The following is a 20,987-nucleotide window of genomic DNA, read 5'->3' as shown; positions in this document are numbered from 1 at the left end:
CTTTTAAACAAATGTTTCATTTACTAAGTCTCATCAGCGAAGTGCTCTCAATTCCTTCATTTCTTGGCCGGACTTTTGGTGAATGATAACATGACGAGGTGGCTTGATGGATTTCTTTGACTCAAAATTTCAGGAAATGCATTAACTATTTAGAGGCCACAGAGGCGTCAGATCACCTGACACTGGCGAGGCACCGCGGTGCCTTTTGTCCCTGAAAAGGTTTGTTACGTGTCCTGTTTCGGGATGAAACGGGAGCACGGAGCTCGTGAAGCGCACGCGGTGAAATATGACAGGACATGACAGCTACTGTATTCACACGGGGGTGACATGTTATATGATCTGTGCCCCCCCCCCCCTCCTCCGGACAAATAATAAAGCAGCAGAGATGGTATCGTGCGCACCCCCCCTCCCCCAGCGTGGTTGCACCTCACCTCTGCTCCTCGGGGAGTGTATGGAAAGGTGCCACGGAGTGCGTGGAGAAGAAGAGAGGGAGGAAGAGGCTGGGAGGGGGAGGAAGATGACCGTGGATGAGTCATCACACAGTCATCACACATCTCAGCAACATACTTAATAGTCAACACCCCAGTTCTGTTCGGTGAAGCGTCTCACACACACACACACACACACACAAAGGGATACTGTGGTGAGCACACGATCTTAATGAAAACAGCCTTTAATTTAATTTTTCACCTCAATTTGTTTCGAATTGGATTGAAAGTCTAACTCGACCATGAGTCACCGCGGCGACGACGTTCGTCACCTAGAAACAGAGACGCGGGGTCAGAGAAGGGACAGGCTATAGAAAAGAGGAGTATAGAAGCAGAGCTGGCTGATGCCAGAAGGTCCTCTGCAGACAAAAAAAGGTTTTTTCAGATTTGTTGCAGAGCGCCGGGAGAGCGAAGGTTTTAGGAAGAAAAAAAGAAAACTGGCCTTGAAAAGTTCCTGCTTTTTGGTATTGAGAGGTTTTCAATAAAAAGAATCAGCTGGGCCAATCCAATTATCCTGTTCTGTTACCCTATTGTGTATGCTTTATTCATTTATTGCGTCAGTGGCTTACTCTTTTTACACTTGTCAAGTGCTTCCTGTGCTAGGCCCAAAGGATATGGGGTCTAAAGCCAACTAACACTGACCACACTGTGATGACCTGCAATAAATGTGCCGTCCCCCTGCCGTGATGTGCGGTTCATATTCCGTGTTTGTGCTCTTGTTTGCCTGCTCTGAACTCCCCCGGCATTCGATGCAGCTGAATATTCCATGGTATTACATTTATGGAGCCATGTGCAGCAGTAATAACATTGACTGTGTCCTGATAAGACAGCACAGGTGGAAATCGATCTTGCGGAGGGTTCCCAGCTGCAGGATGTTGAGTGGTTATTTCATCTTCTCCAGTAAGACTCACACAGCTGATGGAGGGGATGGGAAGCTAACCGCTATCTTTTTTCCTGAGCTGGTCCGCATGCAAGCATAAAAAAGGCCAAAAACTGGGTGAAGCCAAATTTATTTGTTTGGGATATAACCGGTTGTAAAAAGCGACAGACGACCAAAGATAGCCTAGTTAGCTTAGCACAAAGGCCGTTGTGAGATTTTCAGCACACACGCGAGCCAATGTCACGGCCAAGTAAACATTGGAAGCTGTGTCGGATGAGAAAATGAGAAGAGCGTTTGGAACTCCTCTGGGAGGGAGCGACACGACTGTGCTGACAGATCACAGTCGTGTCGCTGTGATCTGTCTTCTCAATAACGGGACTCATTTCCCCGCCTGCCCCAAAGGATCGCCCTCCAGGGTCAGGGAGGCGTGTGGCTCCAAACCCCAGCGGGCTCGGGCGTGTTGGGTCATAACCTGCCGCGAACGTGACGTCGCTGCATCGCCACGGCAACAGAGGCTAACGCTGGGGACGGCAGCCGGTCAGGGCGCATCTTTGCATGGTTTCAGTGGAAAGACTTGAGCCGAGTGAACCTGAACACTGATGTCTTACATGTCGGTGGGTGACCCACTGAGACACAAGAGCTTATTAGTTAATAATTCAACACTCACTCCTGCGGTTATTGTGACAGTGCTCCGCCAGTGGCCGATACTTCTGAAACCACTCCTACTGGGTCAAAACCATTCTACATCCTGCTCAGGCGTCCCGATATCTCCTCTGTCCTTGGCAACGTAGCAACCACTGCCTATAACCACCCTGGATGTGAAGTTGTGTAACCTAATTGGGCTGCAGGTGCAGAAAGAAGAAAAGGGACACTCGCCGTGGTCCTGCTCTTTCCTGTTTCACCAATGTTGCTTGGTCTTCACGCTCAAGTGAGGGCGAATTAATTGTTTCTTACGTTTATGCTGCGAGGAAAAGATAAGTGAAACGTGTCCGACAAGTTGCATTTACTGACAAACAAAACTCATACAAAATGTTACAAATAGCTGAAAGTAATACATGAAATTTCAACAGAAGGAAAGAACAGAACCGCTGTCAATTCGCATCTGCCTTTAATGAATGTGGTCGATAAAATCCTGAACCTGAAGAAAAGTGTTTACATTCCAGGAGTATAAATTTACTGTACAGCAGGAAAGGCTCCTTAATGAAGCTCTCTTTTGCACCCCCATAACCAATGCAGACTTTTCCCTCCCGCCGCCGCATGCTTGCCGTTTCTTTAAGGTAACGCTGAAATGGAAATCGAGGATATAGCTGGTAGAATCAGGGTACCGAGTAGAAAAAAGGATTTTCCTTCAGGAGAACCTGTCGCCACAACACTAATGAAGAATAACAGCAGGCCAGCTTGGTTCAAGTCCACTCAAGCTTTCAGAAGTCACAAGGTGGAGGTCAGAGGTCTTGGTGAAGCGGTCACAAGGAGGAGGCATCCTCACCATGTATGGCCTTATACTTGGACATGTCCTCTGGAAAGACTTTGCTCAGCTCGGAGATCAGAAGGCTCTTGAATTTCTAACAGTGACAGTAGATAAAATAAAATAAGAATCAGAGAAAAATGGAAACACATCCACAGAAACATGTAGCCACTTGTCCCACAGACAGTCAATTATCGATGTGCAAATAATGACAATATCAGGGAGGTTCTATGCGTTTTTTTCACTTTTTAAGTCTATTTGCTTTAAAAAAAAAAAAAAAAAAAAAAGGAGTCAGTGAAACAGCTACAAGACTCTTGTGACTGTCCCCAGGACAAAACCTCAGTAACTCTGATCCTATCGCTTACCGTCATGGTGTCGATCTTCCCTTTGACCTGCTCATTCCTGGCCAAGGCTCTTTCCAAGCATTCCTTGGTGTAGAGCTGGGGGTTCCGGCCTTGGTCGATGTATCTGCAAACACAAGACACACTGTCAGTCATGGGAAGCATGATTACGAATCAATAATTCTTATTAACTACATTTGGTAGTAGTTGGCACATTCTGTTTTTCTTCCAGCAGGTTCTTTGCTTGTACATTGTTATAAATTATGTCTGGTTGCACTTGCGACATTGGTGAATGTTGTTTTAATGTGCATTTTCCACATTACTATCACAATTAAAGAATACACCAATAAGGTATTAGACACAACAAGGCTGCATCTCAAGCTATGGCTGTAAAATTGTTCGGTTTCTGGAAGCGTTTTGAGAAGACCTTCGCTCGATTTTCTTGTGCACGTATAAAACCTAAAAATGACCAACTGGCGTGTATGTAAAACCAAAAGAGGAAATAAATCTAGATGACTGGTAAAACTGAAGTCGCTGAACTCACTCAAAAACCTCCAGCGGGACGTTGATCTCATGAAGCTGCTGACGGCACTTCTCGACGTCTTGCAGTCCAGATATCATGAAATTGCTACAGAGGAAACATGGTAAATGATCAAATCTTATGCTAATTGACTGATTAATATTGTTAGAACGTCCTAAGTTAAAGAATACTCACAGTTTCTGGTTAAGAACGGCTTGGCTGCTAGGCTGGAAGTCACTGACGATGATTCCTAACTGTCGAATATTCTCAATGAATTTCTCCAGATGTTCCTCCAGGCTATCAAATTTTTCAGCCATTTCAATAAATATTATTTTAGTAATTAATATGAACGGAGACGACACGGTTTAAAAACATTCCTTTGTCAAATTTAGACGGTTGACGACTCCACGACAGACACACGACTGGAATGCTTTACGGCAAAGATTCAGCCAATCGTTGCCGCCTACCGTTTTGCTACCATGGTAACAACCAATGACATTTTGCCGTAAATCTGTATCGATAATGTCGTGCAGGTGCTTTTATAATAAAATAATTTTGTTTTTAAATTATTCACAGAACATACAGGGAAAACAAACAAAAAATATTCGAGATTAATATTTAATCTTCCTGTACATTTTGTGGTATGAATGACGAAACTATTTCATATTTGATCACTTGTTTCTACACAAAATGTTTTGGTTGAATTTACAGTAGAGCTGCATGAGAAAGACATTATTATTTGCTTTGAAGAAAACAGAAAGGAACATTTTAAAGAAAAAATGTAATAGCTGAGTTGAAAACAACTTGTTTTGTTTTGAGGCAAATTTCACATTCATAAAGGACAGACTCCAAACCAAACTTAACACATTTTTTTATTATTATTTTTTGCAGCTAAACCAATACAGCAACACTATACTACGAATCTGATGCTTATTAAATGCATTCTGCCGATTGCCCGTCCCGGATCCTGTAAATCAGATCTATCCAAGCACCTTCATCCTTTAGGACTCATAATCTGCCGCCTCAACCAGCTGAATAGAAGAGCTATGGTAAAGAAATATTTTTTAGCCTGTTTAACAGGATCCGGGATGAACTATTGGTCAGACTGTATCGTCAATGTTTTTTATATTTATTCGCAACAGGTTGGGCAGGAAGTGTACAGAGGTATAATCTTGAAATGGGTGTCCAAAACGCAGTTTTGCATACACACAGTGTGAATAAACACGCTGCAAACAAAGAGAGGGGTTACAAAGTGTAATAGGGGATTCGTTTAAAGAGCAAGGATCGATGCGCTGCAGCGCTTCAATCTTTACCCTGCCTTTTATCCTATTCTTACCGAGGTCTTCATATTGGTGGTTCTTTTTGTCCACCTTTCACAAGGCTTTAAGTACGGATTTAGCAAACCTACAAAGCCTCGCTGCTTTTATTTTGGAATCCCCCATCCGTTCCCGTCGTTCCAGCAGTGAGAACGGAACAGTTGACGGCGAGCAGCGAAAAGACGGGCTGAAACATCACCGGGGGCTGCTTCGCCCTCAGCTGCATTAAATAGCCGGAGCTGCCGCAGCTGCACGCACACCGAGCGCTCTCCTCCTCTTCCTCACTGCGGCTGACACCGACACCAGCTCTCCCGGATGGTGGAAAGGATCCTTCTGTTTCTGATACATGCAGCCCGATCGGTGTCCGGTCCGTCTATCGGCGCGTCAGAAAGATTTCAGCCGGTAAGACCGCACTGCCGTCGGATTGGCGGTCCAATGATGGACCTGTGCGCAGCGGAAGGAGACAAAAAAGACGAAATATTTATTTGTAGCAGCCCCGTTTTCTACATCTCTCTTAGTAAAATGGGTGTATTTCATTCTCGTAGTTCCATCAGCGAGATCCTGCGTTTTTCCCCCACACCTTTTGATGCGTTTGTGGTGCTCTTACAGCATATTTGTGCGTTTTACATGCGATGACACGATTGTGTTAAACTAGGATCACCTCGGCGCTTCTGCGCATCGCTCCGCCGTGCAGCTACTGCAGGCATGATGTGGCTTCATTTGTGAGCGCAAATCTGACGAATTGCAAGTCCAACGCGCATATTCATGTTGTTTTGGTGTGTCCCCCCCCCCCCCCCCTCTCCCCCTCCCTCCCCCTCCCAGTTGAGTCGTGAAGAGAAGGTGCGCTGAGAAGAACACGACACAGGCTTTCCCGGTCGTGTTGATCCCGAGGCTGCAGCGAACGGAGGAGGGATTGTGGTGCAACAAGGTTAATAATCAGCGTCAATAAAGGTCTTGTCGGCGAGGACGAATCGAGGCGGAAGGGAATCTTGCCCCAGTGTGGGGGGATCGGCGGAGATCTATTGATCTATCAAAAATATGGCCAACCTACTGCGGAAGATCGGTCTCATCCGCCTGCACGACCGAGACACTGAGGACCCAAAGCACCACCAGGGCTCGTTAAAGGGCACCAAAGGGAACCAGAAAAATAACGCCAACAAACACTGTCAGACCGCCAACGAAAGCAACATCCTGAGCACCCCGGAGATTAAAGCAAGGAAGCTGGACCAGCTTGGAAAGGACAAGCCGTCCGGCAAGGATAAACAGGGCAAAGATGCGAAGGAGAAGCAGCAGACGGGGGGAGGTGGGAGTAAAGCCACCAGTGCCTCCTCGATACCACCGCTGGTGCCTCAACGGCCGAACTGCACCCAGGTCCGGACGCGGAGGCTGATGAAAGAGCTACAGGAGATCAGGAGGTTAGGGGACAACTTCATCACTGTGGAGCTGGTAGAGGACAACCTGTTTGAATGGAACGTCAAGCTGCACCAGGTGGACAAGGACTCTGCGCTGTGGCAGGACATGAAGGAGACCAACACCGAGTTCATCCTGCTCAACGTCACCTTTCCCGACAATTTCCCCTTTTCGCCGCCGTTCATGCGGGTCCTGTCGCCCCGGCTGGAGAACGGCTACGTGCTGGACGGCGGGGCCATATGCATGGAGCTGCTGACTCCCCGCGGATGGTCCAGCGCCTACACGGTGGAAGCTGTCATGAGGCAGTTCGCAGCCAGTCTCGTAAAAGGACAGGTGAGGAAACCAGGGCGGGCTGGTGGGCGAGGGTCTTTCCATGGGTCATGCATGTCCGTCACCTCTGCTTCGTTAACGTTCCGCCCTGGCACGCGCCGGACTTGAGCCGTTCCGCGCGTCACGTGTAATTAACGCATAAAAGCCGTTTTCACGCGCAAGACGTGTCGACCACAGCCAGGCTTTTATTCCAACACGAATGTCAAATCTAGTGCATGTCACGGAAAGTGAATCCCAACCAGTTTTTAAGCTTTCCCGGGAAAAAGAAGCCGTTTTCTGTCCCTTTGGAGGAAAAGGAAACTAACAAATGAGACACTGATCCTACGCTACTCACTAAAATTCACTTTTCATGCCTTGAACGTTTCCGTGCTCAGTCATCAAGACTGTAGTCTTTCTTCCCTTATGTGTTGTGGGGATTCTTAAGATTATCAGTATTGTGGGATTTTTTGGCAGCCGCTGAAAGGCAAACCCCGGTATCTCCTCGCTGCTATCTCCTCGCTGCAGTCTGCTTTTCCTTTTTATTGCATCCATAAATCAGCATTGGAATGACAACAAAGCGCTGCCGCCATGCAGTGGGAGGGAGGTCCCAAAATGAGGAATCAGACAGTTTTCCAACCTCTAAGATGCTGAAAGATGAACTAATGAATAGGCAGAGGATGATTTAGGATGAGTGGATTATGTAATCCCATCAAATTTGTTGACAACTGCAGCCCTGCATCTCGGAATACTCTGAAATGATCATCTCAGCTCGCCAACATGCTAATAGTCACCTTTTATGTCACGTGACTATAATTTAATCTGTTCTATGGAGATTGCTTCTTTCCCCTCGCCGACTCGGGCTTCTGGTGCCAGCTGGATGACTGAGCTGTCACAGGAGGCCTTATGTAAACTGTCAGCAGCCCCTGACACAAGTTTTTGGGAGGGGTTTATGATGATATAATCACATTTTATTCCTGAGTAATCTGTGGCCATTAAGCATCTGTTCTTAAGCGAGGTCATGCAAAAAATCTGTACCGGCAACAGACCAAGACAGACAGAGAGAGCGTGTGCTTGTTTTCCTACACATGTGGGGACCGATCCCAAATAAAAAAAAAGGTTGGGCCAAAAAAGGGGGTTTTCAGGGTTACGACTTAGGTTGAAGGTTGAGGTAAATAGCCCGAAGCCCTAAAAAGATAGCTGTCTAATCGCACACACGCGTGTGTGTGTGTGTGTGTGTGTGTCTTGATTTGCTACTTGAGGAGATGAGTTTGCCGCTCTGCAGCGCTCCCTAATTATGTTGCAGTTTTCTTCTCTGTCTAATGGAAACAATATTGATTAATTATCTGCGTGGGTGTTTGTACGTGCACCTTTTGTCATCCTCTCGCGCGGAAAGCCGCCCGCATGCATTTCCTGTCCTATTTTTTGGGAGGAAGATGTCCTCATCCCTCATCTGTTGTGACAAGTAGAATTACGCAGAAGTATTTATGGAACTGAGTGTGCTGGTTATATTTACCCGTCGCTGGCCAGCGGTGCGCTGCAACAATAGCGGTCCGGCTTGTTTAGGAGCTTCCTTTTATTTTTAGCGTGCATGCAGCGCCGGGGCGTCGAGCTGAAAGTCAACAGAGCTGCACGTGTCTTCGCCTGTACCAGAACACACGCGTGGGCCTGATCTGCATCCTGTCACCAGGTTGGCGGAAGCTCTCGGTGCTCAGGGAAACACTGCTGAGCTGGGCTTGCACGCTAGTGAGCGAACCCCTGCTGGGCCGTGGAGGTGGACACCGGTGTCTGATGAAGGCGCTTTTGTCCTGTTGGACAGTTCTTTTGCATGGCGTTCCCTAAAGCAGAGTTTAGGAAACCACACCGGTGTCATGTTAATTTTGCACCGCAGGACACTGTTAAAAGACTCATTTGCAAAGAGACTGGACTGGCGCGTCCTGAAGGGATTCTCAGAGCTACGGTACGATCGGCGATGGCAATTTCAGCAGGTTGTTTCGTTTATCGGATCAGGAATCTGATAGAGGCAGAAGTCGGCCTAGCTTATCTGTCACAGAAACCGCTTGTCATCCTTCGAAAACAAGAAGCTAAAACGCAAAACATTCAAGCCACAGAGGACTTTTGCAAGCAAGGTTCTTGCAGCATTAGACATTAAACCCAGCGTCTGAAGTCTGAACAGAAGCTGAACCGGCGTTCCCCTTTAATGACCTCGCCGTCAACCCCACGGGCCTCTCCGCACTGATCTGATGAGGATGACGATGCCATTGATCTCCTCCGTTTGTTTATCCCGACCCCTTTAAGCACATGGTGGCGTTATGCAATGCCCACCCCCCCCACCTCCCAACATGCACTGGGGCCTTGCCTGCTCTGCCCATTGACTGATCTCCATTCACACGATTACCCGGCAGCCACTTTACCCGAGTGTGTGCGTCTCTCAATGAACAAGTGGTTAGCTGAAATAGATAAACGTTGACATGCCTACAGCACTCGCTCCTCGCCAGCACCCACACAAACACACACACACACACACACACAAGTGTGTGCACCTTCCCTCCCAGATCATCTTTAACTGCAGCCTACTGAGATGGAACACAATGGCACAAATTTCCGCTCCATTTAGTCAAAGATGCTGCGCGAACGCGACCATTTCTCCATTTTTCAGGTGTTTCGCCGTTTTGATTCGGCGGCGTCTCCTCGCCGCATATGCAAAGCAATTAATTTAATTTGGTCCACCCACCCGCACACTCGCGCTGCCCCCGAGCTCCTCTCGCCGGAGGAGAAATATTCATGGCGGAACGCTGCATTCGGTCTAATGAGCAACGTGCCATTGATTACTATCATAGTTGCTCTTTCCTGACAGCAGCCGGTTGCTATAATGACATCCATCAGAGGCAGCGGCCGCCATTTTGAGCCGATGAAAGCCACCATATGATCCGTCCGCTCTGAAAGTGAAGCACTGCCAACAGATGCATAATCCCCGTGACATATATATATATTTTTTTAAATCTGCAGCGCTGCCCTGTTTCACGGGCCGGGTGAGGTGACGCCAGAATTTGCCACCTCGAACGCTGAACGGCCTCTGAATGAGGTTTATCACAGGAAACACAACTTCCTGAATCAAACCCTGCCAGAACGGACGCCAGCTTCTTTCATCCCCTGTTACACGTGTTTAATGAGGAATAGAATGCCACAGGAGTCATTTGTAAGCAGGATTGATTTGGCGTTGAGTTGGATAATGAGGAGGAGCTCTTTAAAATGTTGCTGCTCACACTAGAAGAGACAGAGAGAGAGAGAGTAAACCCCGCTGGGAAATGAGGCCAGTGATGCCACAGGGTGGCAAATACATGGTAGCGTGTGCTGTAGACAGCGTTTATGCGCGCTGGGGTATCTGTTTCACGCTGCATTTACTTTGTACAATCAGCTTTGTCCAAATCTGCGCTCACGTTTGTGGACTCGTGACCGTTCGATGCGTGAATCCGTTTAAAAAGAAGCTGAAATGCACCGAACATTCTATTTTGGGGCTCAGCCGTGTTGCTGGAATCTAGATTTTAGGCTCATGGCTCTGTTCTGGACCCACGATTACGTCCATCAGCAAAGGATGGCGGGTGCTGCTGTCCTCCCGGTTTGCAGTTTTATTAGCGGAAATGTGGGAGAAGCCGAAGCGTCATCGGGTTGATTTCCTGTGTTTATCTACGCTTTTCTCTTCGTGCCTTCAGACTGTTCATCAGGAAACGCCGGCAGCCGTTTTATTAGTACGGGCGACGCCCGAGCCCCCGCTTTCTCCTCCACCTGTGCTTATTATTAGCTCCAGCGCGTGAAACAAGAATACTGCAGCAAGCCTGGATATAAATGCCCCCTCATATAACACAAGAGGGTTTCATACGATGCACTTTGCACCCTTTTCATGGCTCTGCGCTTCGGCTGCTTCTGATCCGCCCTCAGACATCTTAAAAGCACTTAGTGTAGCTATGAGCATCGCTCAAACCATGGCCACCTTGCCCCTAAAGTGCACGCCGGACCCACTGTAGAAAGAAGTGAGGATGAAAAGTCCTGTTGTGACGCGTTGCTTTGTGAATTCTCTCGCTGTATTTGCATTTGTTGCTAAAACCTTTGGCGATGTTGCTACGAAAGAAAACAGCGTGATCGTACGATAGATTGTAGATGAATGCTGATTGGACGCGGCTCCGCTTGGGAACCTCTCTGATTGCAATCTGCTGTTGTATTCACTTGTTTCCCCCGTCTCTTTCTCCTCCCTTACAGGGTCGTATATGTAGGAAACCGGGCAAGTCCAAGAAAGCTTTCAACCGTAAAGAAGCCGAGGCCACCTTCAAATCCCTGGTGAAAACCCACGAGAAGTACGGCTGGGTGTCCCCGCCTGTGTCCGACGGTTGAGCTGCCGCCCACCGAACCACGACCCCCGCCCCCCCCAACCAGCCCCCCCCCCGAAGCAACACACCACGCTAACTCAAAGATCTCTCACTTTCGCTCTTTCGCCCCAGGTTTTTCTTTCCGTTCTCGCGTTTCCTCGTCGTCGACTCCCCCGAAGCTTCCGGGGAGCAGCCACAAAGAGCCTCATCCCTCTCTCTTTCACCCAGGGAGGTCTTTCCCTTCATTTGAGAAAGACCCCAGAGGGAGGCGTGCGCGTCTGTGTGTGGCGTCTCTGTGTGTGCGCGCGTGCTACTTCACATCATCTGGAAGTGTGAGCACATGGATCGGGCGTGTGGTTAGCCTCACGAGAATTCTCTCTCTTTTTTAACGTTACACTCGCCCCTGCTGATGCGGTCGGATAACTCACGCAGCTCGTGCGTCTGCAGAGATGTGAAACTACCGAAGGAAGGAGCCTCATCCTCCTCTCTCATACGTGTACGTGCCATCCTGTCCTCTGCCCCCTCCTCTATAGCACTGAACTCTCTGTAGCCGTCGCGTCATTTACATATAAATGAAGCTGTTAATGTTTAATAGACGGGCAGCGCTCTGGTGTTTCACGCACTCCTTCATTTCCCCCATTTTCTTTTTTTCGACTGTGCTGTTGCACGCAGTTTAATGCAACATGAAGATTGTACTTTACACGGAGCTGGGCTCTCTTTCGCTCTCTCTCTGTCTTTAGCTAGCTTGTCCACTTTCTCTGCATTTCTCGATGCTAAATTTAGAGCTTGCTCTCACGCAGATTGATGCAGACTATGTATGATAAATGACATAAGAGCTTGTTCTTTCTCTCTGTCGACCTCTCCACTGTCATATTATTTTGTGTGTGTGTGTGTGGGGGGGGGGGGGGGGGTGACAGAGAGAAAGAGGGATGAATACAGTAATTCCTATGATTTAGATACCAGATGGTGCAGTTGAAGGCCAGGCCTGTGTGTGTGTGTGTGTGTGTGTGTGTGTGTGTGTGTGTGTGTGTGTGTGTGTGTGTCAAGGAGACAACTGTTTAAACAGAAAATAAAAACTGTTACTGTTAATGACTCTAAGGCCTAAGGGGAAGGCTGTTTATTTGCTTATTTATTCTTTAAAATATTTGTCATCTGTCCATCAGCTCTTGATTATTACTACTGTAAACACGTGCGTGGTTGTGACTGAATGTTTACGTGCACTCATCCGTGTCCATCCAACCCTCGGAGATCTGTAGAATACACACTTCTCGCTCTTGACTTCTCTGCGCCCGTGGACGCACACATGATCGCGCTCACACCTGCAGCACCGGCGACCGCAGACAGGCGGGGGCGCGAGCGTTGCTTTAGACGGGCCCACCTGGTTGATGTCGGTGTAGAAAGATGGAGGAAACGCAGGGGGAAAATGGCGGGGGGATGCGTCTGGAAATGTCAGGCGGATTTCGAAATGGCTTGGAATAAATGACTGCGTGCTGGGATCGCTGGACACACCTCCTGAGGTGTGCTTAGTATAAATACAACAGATCTGTAAATGTAGGGATCCAGCAATCCGTCAGTTGTCACAGGCTGCCTGTCGGTCCAGGCCCGCTGAGCCCCACCTGCACCTGTTTCGCCGTCTTCCTGTTAAATGTCAGAAGGAGAGCCGTTAATTGGTCTGACATTTCAGCGGAGGAGACCAGCTGAGAATGATGGAGGATGTCAAACATTCTACCGCTCGCTGACATTTCAAAGCCTTCGTTAGCGATAGGGTGCTAGCAGTCGGGCTCTCGGCCCTGTCAACGCTCGCGCCGGAGGTTTGCAAAAACAAACATTTGAGCCGCGGCGCTCTTCAAGATGCAAAGAAAAAAGTTTTGCGGAAAGTGACGCGCCCGTGCTTGGAAAACGTGACAGTGATGTGGAATGTATCGCCACCTGCTGGCCTGGCATAGCTATTGATATCTGAGTAACTAGCGGTGGCTTCAGTATTTCCCTGCATCAGTATTAGCATAAATATCTTAGAATGCTAAGTGAATATGCAGGGTGTTTTTAGATTTAGCGAGCTAATGTAACTAGTATATTTTAGTCAAATTCTGAGAATGGCTTACTTAAAAATCTTTCAAAGCGATGACACGTGAGTGGCTTATAAAAGTAGCAATAAAATCTCCCTACTAATGGCGACAGAGATAAAAGCAGCAGCGCTACGAGTGTTGCTCCGGCTGTACATGTCAGCCAACCGTGCCCCCGCTGTTGGAACAAGGGCAGCGTGTCTGTGAGCGTGTTCATGTGTGGTTAAACACGTGTGTGGAAAACCATATGAACAGAAAGATTTTTAAAAATGCACCACACCATCTGGTATGTGAACATATCCGAGCGCTTGTTAGTCTTTTAAAAATCTGGCTAGTCAGTTCAGGGTCGATGGCGTAGCGACCTCCTGGCGACAGGGAGCAGGAGAAACCGTAAACTGAATTATTATTTAGACGAAATGACTCAAAGTCCGAGTGTTTGCTGGTTTCAAGAGAATACTATTGTGATATACAGTAGATTAGACTGGTAGTTTGCAGACACTAACTGGGTGAACTGATTATGTTGTATTATATCTGCATGTGATATGTGATTGGTAGCTAGCTACTGTATATCTTTTTTTCCAGAAAAGTAAAAAAAAAAAAAAGCGTGGGGGGGGGGGGCATAAACACAAATGCTTCTCTTTCTTTTTTCCTCCTTTGGGTTCTGTATTCTGTATGTATATTTCCGTTTTTCTTTCTTAGCGTCAGAAAAAAAAAACCCTGTCACATTGTGTTACATGAATGTTTGTATTTTAATTTATTTGTGGCTTGCCAAAATGAAGATTTGGAGCATGTTGCAGGTGTTGTCACCAGAAAACGAGAAGAAAAAAAAACTGAACGACAGCCTATGTACAGTATTTGTGTGTGATGGGGGAAGGGTTGTTCATATTGGAAGGGGGGGTTCGGGGACTGAAGAAGAGGAGAAGGAGGACAAAGGGAGTATCGCTTTCATCGGGAGTCGAATCAAGAATATTCACACGCTCCCTTGTGTACTACCTGGTCCCCTCTATGATGTCATTGCCGTCCCTTCCCTGTTCCTGCTCTGAATTTGGCTCAAGGCCGCAACAATCTGGACTTCAAGCTCCCCCTGCCACAGATCTAGGATCAGTTTGATCTCCTTGCGCTTCAAATCTCACGAGTAAAAGGAATGTGCACATCTGACCTGTCATCAGTCACTCTGGGAGGCTTCATCCAGCCCCTGACTTTGAGTATTTGTCGGAGGTCTTAAAAGTAGAAAAAGTTGAGAGGTCTTTCCAAGACCCAACAGGAATGTGCAATAAAAGTTATTCGAATTCTCCTGACTGGATTCTTTTATTATTTTAACATTTTCTCAGGTGATTCCCGGCAGGGCGTTCTGTACATGCCGAACACGACCCACTTCATGGCTGCTGCGTCCTCTGCACAGTACCGCAGTCACCGTGACCGTTCTGTCCTCGGTCAGGACACGCCGCTGTAATCATCTATCTTCTGCCCTCTGGGGTTTATCAAACGACCCCCCCGGGCTGACAGAGATGCGGCGCTGTGTTCTGAAAGGCAAAGGCATCCGAGATGAGACCAATATTCCTTCGTTCGTGTGCGAATGCTGTAAAATCTAGCACTGAATGATTTTAAATGCATTATTTATGATCACAGGGTTAAAGCTTACCTTTAGCTCTTAGCTACGTAGCTAGCATGCTATGTGTTTATAGAGGGGGAAAGCTTACATAGGCATCAACCGGATATAATGGGGAGGTGGGGCAGGAGCTGAATGGTAAAAGCAAATGTGTCTGAGAGAGAGAAAAGCTAAATCAACTGGTTCCTTTGGAAGAGAGAAACTAAATGGATTGGTAATAGGAGGAAAGTGAAGCAGAAATGACTGGTTATATTGGGAGGGTAAGAGCTTTAATTGGGACTGGGACCTGAAGGAGAAAGGTCACATGGATAAATGGACTGGTTTAAGTGGGAGAAAGGCTGACTGCACTGGTCCTATTAGGGGAGCAACCGTCTAAATGCACTTAGCAATTAGGATTTTGCAAACTCGCAAAATGTCCTAATCAGTGAAAACGGGATCTTTGTGAGTTATTCCGGTTATTCCCGCTCGTGTTATGGCTCACAGCCACAGGGTAGATCAGCAGACATACAGTTAATTTTCTATGATTTTGAAGTTGCTTTTAAAACAATGCCCCCCCTCCACACACACACTCACACACACATACACACACCAACCCCCTGCCCCCCCCCCCCCCCCCCCCTCTTCCCCCACCACAGTGCAGGTGCTGAACTGTGCTTCATAAATACAACCAGCACACCGCCATCATCACGACTGACAGAAACCAGTTAACCCAGGCCGAAGCGCTCCTCCACTGTTCATTAGAGAGAGAGGAACAGATGTATGGACCTTCAAGCGTGTCTGAGATATTGACAATGCCTCTTTTTTATGTAGTCTAAGGACACCAGAAGTGGCAGAGGAGCTTCCTTCCACCAATTAGTCAGGAGAAAACCTGTAAAAAAAAACACCTTTACCGTACTGACCTACGTGTGTTTGTGTTCCCTCCCGTTGGAACGGGGGCCACAGGCGAGAAGATCAGTAATTTAATTGCAGTACAAGCTTTAATGCCCTGAAGGTTACCTTGACACAGAAAACACCCAAACAACCTTGGTGAAGCCGCGAGAGGGAGAGAGAGAAACCACCACCAGTCCAAGATGAGAGACAGTTAAGAGGAAGGCGGACGTGACTGTGTTACGTTGATGTGTTCCGCTTTTATCCCCTCCCTCCGGGTCTGCTCGTGTGATTTGCAAATGCAGCACGCAGCGGGATGAAAGGGGGAGGTGAGCCTACGCCACCAGCGCTCACAGGGCTGGTTTAGCCAGAACGGGACTGTGAAAGGCTACAAACTGTTTACAACACCAGTTAGAGGCTGTTTTATGTTGTTTCCTGTAGGTTTGTGGATAAAAAGGTTCAACCTAGATGCACATAAATAGCATCAATTTGTAAGATGGAGGAAGTTCAGGCTGGATACAGGCGAGCCAACAGCCCTCACTTAGCTTTTGAATAAACTAGCTGAGATTCTTGAGATAGTTAGTCCCTAAGCCATAAGGCTTACGTTTAGTCTCTATAGGTGTTACTGGCTACAGCCGACCATCACTGACCTTCAGCCTCATTGACCACCTCAGTTTGATATATTTACCTGCTAAATCCAACTTGGTTCCTCTGAGTAGCAACGATGGAGGCAACAACATGCTTGTGTGCACTAAATGCATACTGTTATGTAAATGTGTTTGTTTTGAAGCACATTTAATCATTTTACATGTATTTTGTCCATTCAGCTGAGTTCACTTGGCAACTTGATTAACTGGGCTATTCTTTAAGTACTTCTGGGAAGCACAGAGGCCCTCTGGGAAAAACAGCACAGAGGCTGGAAAAATAGGAATTGATAAACAAAAAAGGATGAAATAAGACAGTAAAATAGGGCCACAGTGCCTGAGGAGCAGGCTTTGCTTCGCCTCTCCCTCTAAATTATATTATCTTCATTAGACGTGATTTGTGACTCTTCCATTTCCTCCACCATATCCCTGCAACGCCGCCATGGCTCAGTAGGCCTCTGCGTGACATCGGATGTGTCAAGACGGGGGCGTTTGCTCCTGGCGGAAAATGCAAACATACATGTTTTTAGGAAAACAAATGTTTGATTTATGTCACACTTGCCATCGGTTCGGCGAAAAGCCTTGTCGTAGGGAACAGTAACGGGTTGTGAAAGGGTCAGAGAAAAAGAAGAGAGTGGCCAGAAAGCTCTGGAGAGAAGCCCTCAAAAAGCCGGTGTTAAATTATAGACGCTGCCACTCTCCCAATACAAGTCAATACATTATGCATACAGCTATCTTTCAAAATGTATGAATTACTGCAGGTGCTTTTCAATCAATGACATACAGATCACATATAATGTATTATGTCCGAGCCATGACCGTTCCTGTGGGATGATGCAGACAATAATATACACACCAAGCTGATCAAATCTTTAAATATATATATATTTATGCCTGTAACACACATGGACATCTCTCATCCTTCTATGTAAACGCCATAAATTATGGATCTATGCCAACGGAAATATAGCGCTAAATAATATATTTACTGACTTAAACACGTACAGATGGATATGATGGGATCTGCATGTGCAAAGAAATTTGCATACAGATAACGTGGCTGTTTGGCATGTAAAATAAAGGAGGTCATTGAAAATGATAGAACTGCCATTGGTTGTCACCAAACTGATCATCTGGCAGGTAACGTATCGGATTTTATTGCTCATTAACATCACTGATGTGATCTGATGTTGAAAACATTTTGATTTTTCTCCAGGCTATGAATAGTGTCGGCCTTTGACATATGGACATCAAGATGGACAACATCATGCTGGTCGACCAGAACAAGTAGCCTTTCAAGGTCAAACTCGTTGACTTTGGCTTCAGAGTTGTCAGGCTCTGGGCTCAAAGGTGCAGCCTTTGTGTTACAGGTATTTCAACAGGAATATAACTCTTCCAAACCAAAAGATGGAAGAAGAATTGATTTTAAAGGGTTTCTGTATGAGATGCTTTCAGGGTTCCTGGACACTGAAGGTACGGCTGCATCTTTGTCTAGCGTTGCCCTCACTGAATTTAAAAGCTGCAAACACGAATGTGCACCTTGATTAACTGGGCTGTTTCCTTTACCGAACTTTATTTATGATTTCTCTTAATACTGTGACGACAAACATTCAAAAAACAGCCTGACAACCCCTCAGACAGGAAGTCATGTTCCCTAAATGACAGCTTGACAGTAAGTATATTGTCCTTCAGTCATTAAAAGTGAATTTTTATGTCAAGCATAAACATATATACGAGAAATTGCTGCATTTCTTGTCGCTGTTAAACTCTTGTCATTTTGCCCAGGTCTTCCCTATTAAAGAATAAGAAAAAGATGATTTAGTCCTCTTTGTGGATTTAAAGGGGAAGATGCTTCATCATCAAGACATGAGATTGAGTCTCCTGCTAAGAGGATGTTGCCTTATGTTGACGATGATGGACTCCACATCACACTGGGGTCAGACCAGAGTAGCCCAGAAGTTCAGCCCCATTTCGGCCAAAGAAAGAGAACATGTGGTAATAAAACTTAGGAGGCCCTGTAGGATGCCCAACATGAAATCAAGGACCTTTTACGTGCTGCTATCAACAGATTTTTCGATTAAAATAATTCCATTTGTCCAAAGCTGAACTCATTTCCAGGTCTGCATGAAGAAAACTGTCAATTTCATTCATTATACATGTCAAAGTATATCAAATATAGCATAAACCGAAATATAAACATGGCAATAGAGAGGAGAATTCACACCAGAAAGGGTGTGTCAGCGAATACGACGGAGGAATCGGGACATGAGTGCAGCGAGCGGTGATAAATATAGATTCTTGGAGAACACACAGTCACTCCTCTCCCTCTCTCGTCCTGTCTCTCTTTCTCTGTCATTCTCTGATTATGTGTGTGTGGAGGGGGGTGGGGGGGGCGTTAAACACAGGGAGTGTGTAAAGCTCTGTACTCCTCTCTTTGAAACCGAGGTTAGCTCTTATGTAAGCTCCAGCTCTGGGATGGAGGCTGCCGAGTGATTTGGCAGCTTCTCGTCCTGCCTCCCTCCCTCTGTAGCATCTCTGCCATTCTCAGCAGACTGGAGCTCACTATAAATATTTTATATGGCACAGTGCACGTGGGAAAATGTATTTTTAGGCCCTTTCAGTGCTTTCACTGTATGGAGCTAGACTTTCTGTTTTATTTTATTTTATTTTTTTTTAAAAATACAGAGCCTGAGTGCGCATGCACGGGCACGTGTGTGCGGCGGTTGGCCTTGACTGGTTCGATCAGTTACGACTGCTGCACACTAGCAACAGTGAGCCCATTGATTTCCAGTGAGTTCCTTTATGGTAGGATATGCTGCGTTAGCTTTAAATTTAATACAGTGTCAGATTTAAGGAGCGAAGTCTCCGAGGACTTTTTTTTTTTTTAATCACAAGGTGATCCCAGAGGACAATTAGAGAGGTAGAAGCTGTGAGAGTGTGAGACCAGTCCTGGGAAGAGAGGAAAATCAAAGGATGAGGAGGGGGGGAGCCTTTGCAGACATCACCCAGTGAGGGAGGGGATTTTAAAATGCAAAGCACACCCTTCCCTGAGCCACAAAGACATGCATGCATGAACATGAGCAGCACACACACATGCGCACACACACACATCCACATAATACAAATCGCCCAACCATCAGAGGGGATCCAGACGATCATCCATATCTAATGTGCTTTTAGCTCAGTGGACAGGCGATTATCTGCTCCTCTCATCAATGCTGACCTCGCAATGTGATGCCGCAAACAATTGGGTCGATAATCAAATGTCAAGTCTTGAACCCTTGAACACGTCGAATATACTGAGGTGTGAAGTTAGGCGTCGTGGTTTAGGGCGTCCGTGCAGCACGTTCGCCACTCCTAGAATAACAGAAATATCTTTATCAGGTGCAGAATTCCAGCTTTTTAATGAGGAAAGTTGGAACTTTTTGAAGAAATATTTATTTCATTGGGGCAATGCATTAGCTTCTCACTGGCTATGCCTGAAAATAGAGAAGCCTGTTCATTTTTAAACACTGAGCTGTGAAAAAGGGGTGTTTTGGATGCTTTCACGGCTCGTTTGAGAAGCTCTCGTTGTGAACATTTAAATCCAACATTGTTTTCATGTGCATCTGAGCTTTAGAATTGAAACTATACAACCCAATTAAGCTTCCACAAAGATTTGTGATGAGGAGCAGTGGATCAATTAATGCTATGGCAACAGCCTCAAGGTTCTCCACAGGTTTACCTGCATTTCCCCACCTCTGCCTCTACTTTTCTCTCTCCCTAATCCCCCCCCCACCTTCTTCTGCATCCACTTACCACCCTGTTCTCTTCCTGACAGGAGGACTGCAGCCATTCCGACTGCTAATGAGGGACAGAGATTTTACTATTTGCATGTGCGCGCACGCGTGAGGCTGCTAAAAAAAAAAGGGAGAGGCAGAGGGGGCAAGTGTGGGTCTGTGTGTGCCCGTGTGTGTCGGGTTGTTTGGAAAAGTGTGAGGCTAAAAGAATGAGATGGATAAAGGAAGATGTGCACGCTCTCTCCTCTCGATCTGTTTCTACTGTTACTAGGCAACACCTGCAGGCATGCACTAAATAAAGCCTTGTACCCACTTCTGCCCCCGCCCACTCTAACTCCAGCTCCAACTCTCTGTCCCTCTGCTCATCATCCTCATCCATCTCCCCTTCTCTCACCACCCTTCCCCTCATCTAACCAGTGACCATTGTGTCCTTTCCTCCTCGAGCTTCCCTGATTCTCTTTTGCTTTCTCTTCGGGTTGCTCTGGTTTGACACGGCACAAGAGACAAAATAAATCAGACCGAGATAAGATTAATCCCAATTATGCGCAGATTAACCATTCTGCTGCCCGTTCAACAGCCCGGATGTTGCACACCAGCTGTTTTATAAACCCGCGGCATTGTGGGTAAAGTGTGTACGGTGGTTTACATAGTCCTCTTTACAGATCTTTGCAAAATGGGGTTGTTTATTTAAAGCTACTCAGGTGATTCTGCATCCACAGATTTGTTAATCACAGGAACAACACGATTCTGCCTCAGATGCAAGTCAAAATGTCATGAATCTCCAGACCTCTGTCAGCATCACAGCAATTTTATTAGCGAAGTAACCTGCAGGAACGGACACAGTCACCTGCTGCCTCCGGGGCTGCTGCTGAGGTGGGAAACTCCACCCAAATGCAAATATCCTGGATCATTCCACTGGAGAGGCAGCCACAACC

The 20,987-nt window shown here is 46.7% G+C and overlaps 2 protein-coding genes across 2 annotated transcripts; one reads left to right on the top strand and one right to left on the bottom strand.

Annotated features, from left to right (window-relative positions):
- Window positions 1–2,356: 2,356 nt before the first annotated feature.
- On the bottom strand, window positions 2,357–4,131 carry med10 (mediator complex subunit 10). The gene is made up of 4 exons (XM_003969006.3): window positions 3,890–4,131; window positions 3,719–3,802; window positions 3,199–3,301; window positions 2,357–2,930 (listed from the first exon to the last, which is right to left on the bottom strand). The coding sequence occupies exons 1-4, from the start codon at window positions 4,009–4,011 to the stop codon at window positions 2,832–2,834; spliced, it is 408 nt and encodes a 135-aa protein (XP_003969055.1). The 5' UTR covers window positions 4,012–4,131; the 3' UTR covers window positions 2,357–2,831.
- A 1,142-nt stretch (window positions 4,132–5,273) lies between these two features.
- ube2ql1 (ubiquitin conjugating enzyme E2 QL1) lies at window positions 5,274–13,983 on the top strand. The gene is made up of 3 exons (XM_003969007.3): window positions 5,274–5,412; window positions 5,833–6,753; window positions 10,984–13,983. Exons 2-3 carry the CDS (start codon window positions 6,049–6,051, stop codon window positions 11,113–11,115), a joined length of 837 nt encoding a protein of 278 aa, XP_003969056.1. The 5' UTR covers window positions 5,274–5,412; window positions 5,833–6,048; the 3' UTR covers window positions 11,116–13,983.
- Window positions 13,984–20,987: the final 7,004 nt, after the last annotated feature.

Source organism: Takifugu rubripes, chromosome 12 (assembly GCF_901000725.2).
Source record: "Takifugu rubripes chromosome 12, fTakRub1.2, whole genome shotgun sequence".
Taxonomy (NCBI): domain Eukaryota; kingdom Metazoa; phylum Chordata; class Actinopteri; order Tetraodontiformes; family Tetraodontidae; genus Takifugu; species Takifugu rubripes.
This window is presented reverse-complemented; position numbering and strand designations above follow the sequence as displayed.

What these genes read in the sequence shown, in the direction of transcription:
- ube2ql1 (XM_003969007.3), top strand. Translation starts at nt 6,049, where the DNA reads ATGGCCAACCTACTGCGGAAGATCGGTCTCATCCGCCTGCACGACCGA. An exon ending in CCAGTCTCGTAAAAGGACAG is followed by an intron (nt 6,754 to 10,983) that starts GTGAGGAAACCA and finishes CCTCCCTTACAG; the next exon opens with GGTCGTATATGTAGGAAACC.
- med10 (XM_003969006.3), bottom strand. Translation starts at nt 4,011, where the DNA reads ATGGCTGAAAAATTTGATAGCCTGGAGGAACATCTGGAGAAATTCATT. An exon ending in GTCCCGCTGGAGGTTTTTGA is followed by an intron (nt 3,302 to 3,718) that starts GTGAGTTCAGCG and finishes TTGTGTTTGCAG; the next exon opens with ATACATCGACCAAGGCCGGA. An exon ending in GGAAGATCGACACCATGACG is followed by an intron (nt 2,931 to 3,198) that starts GTAAGCGATAGG and finishes TGTCACTGTTAG; the next exon opens with AAATTCAAGAGCCTTCTGAT.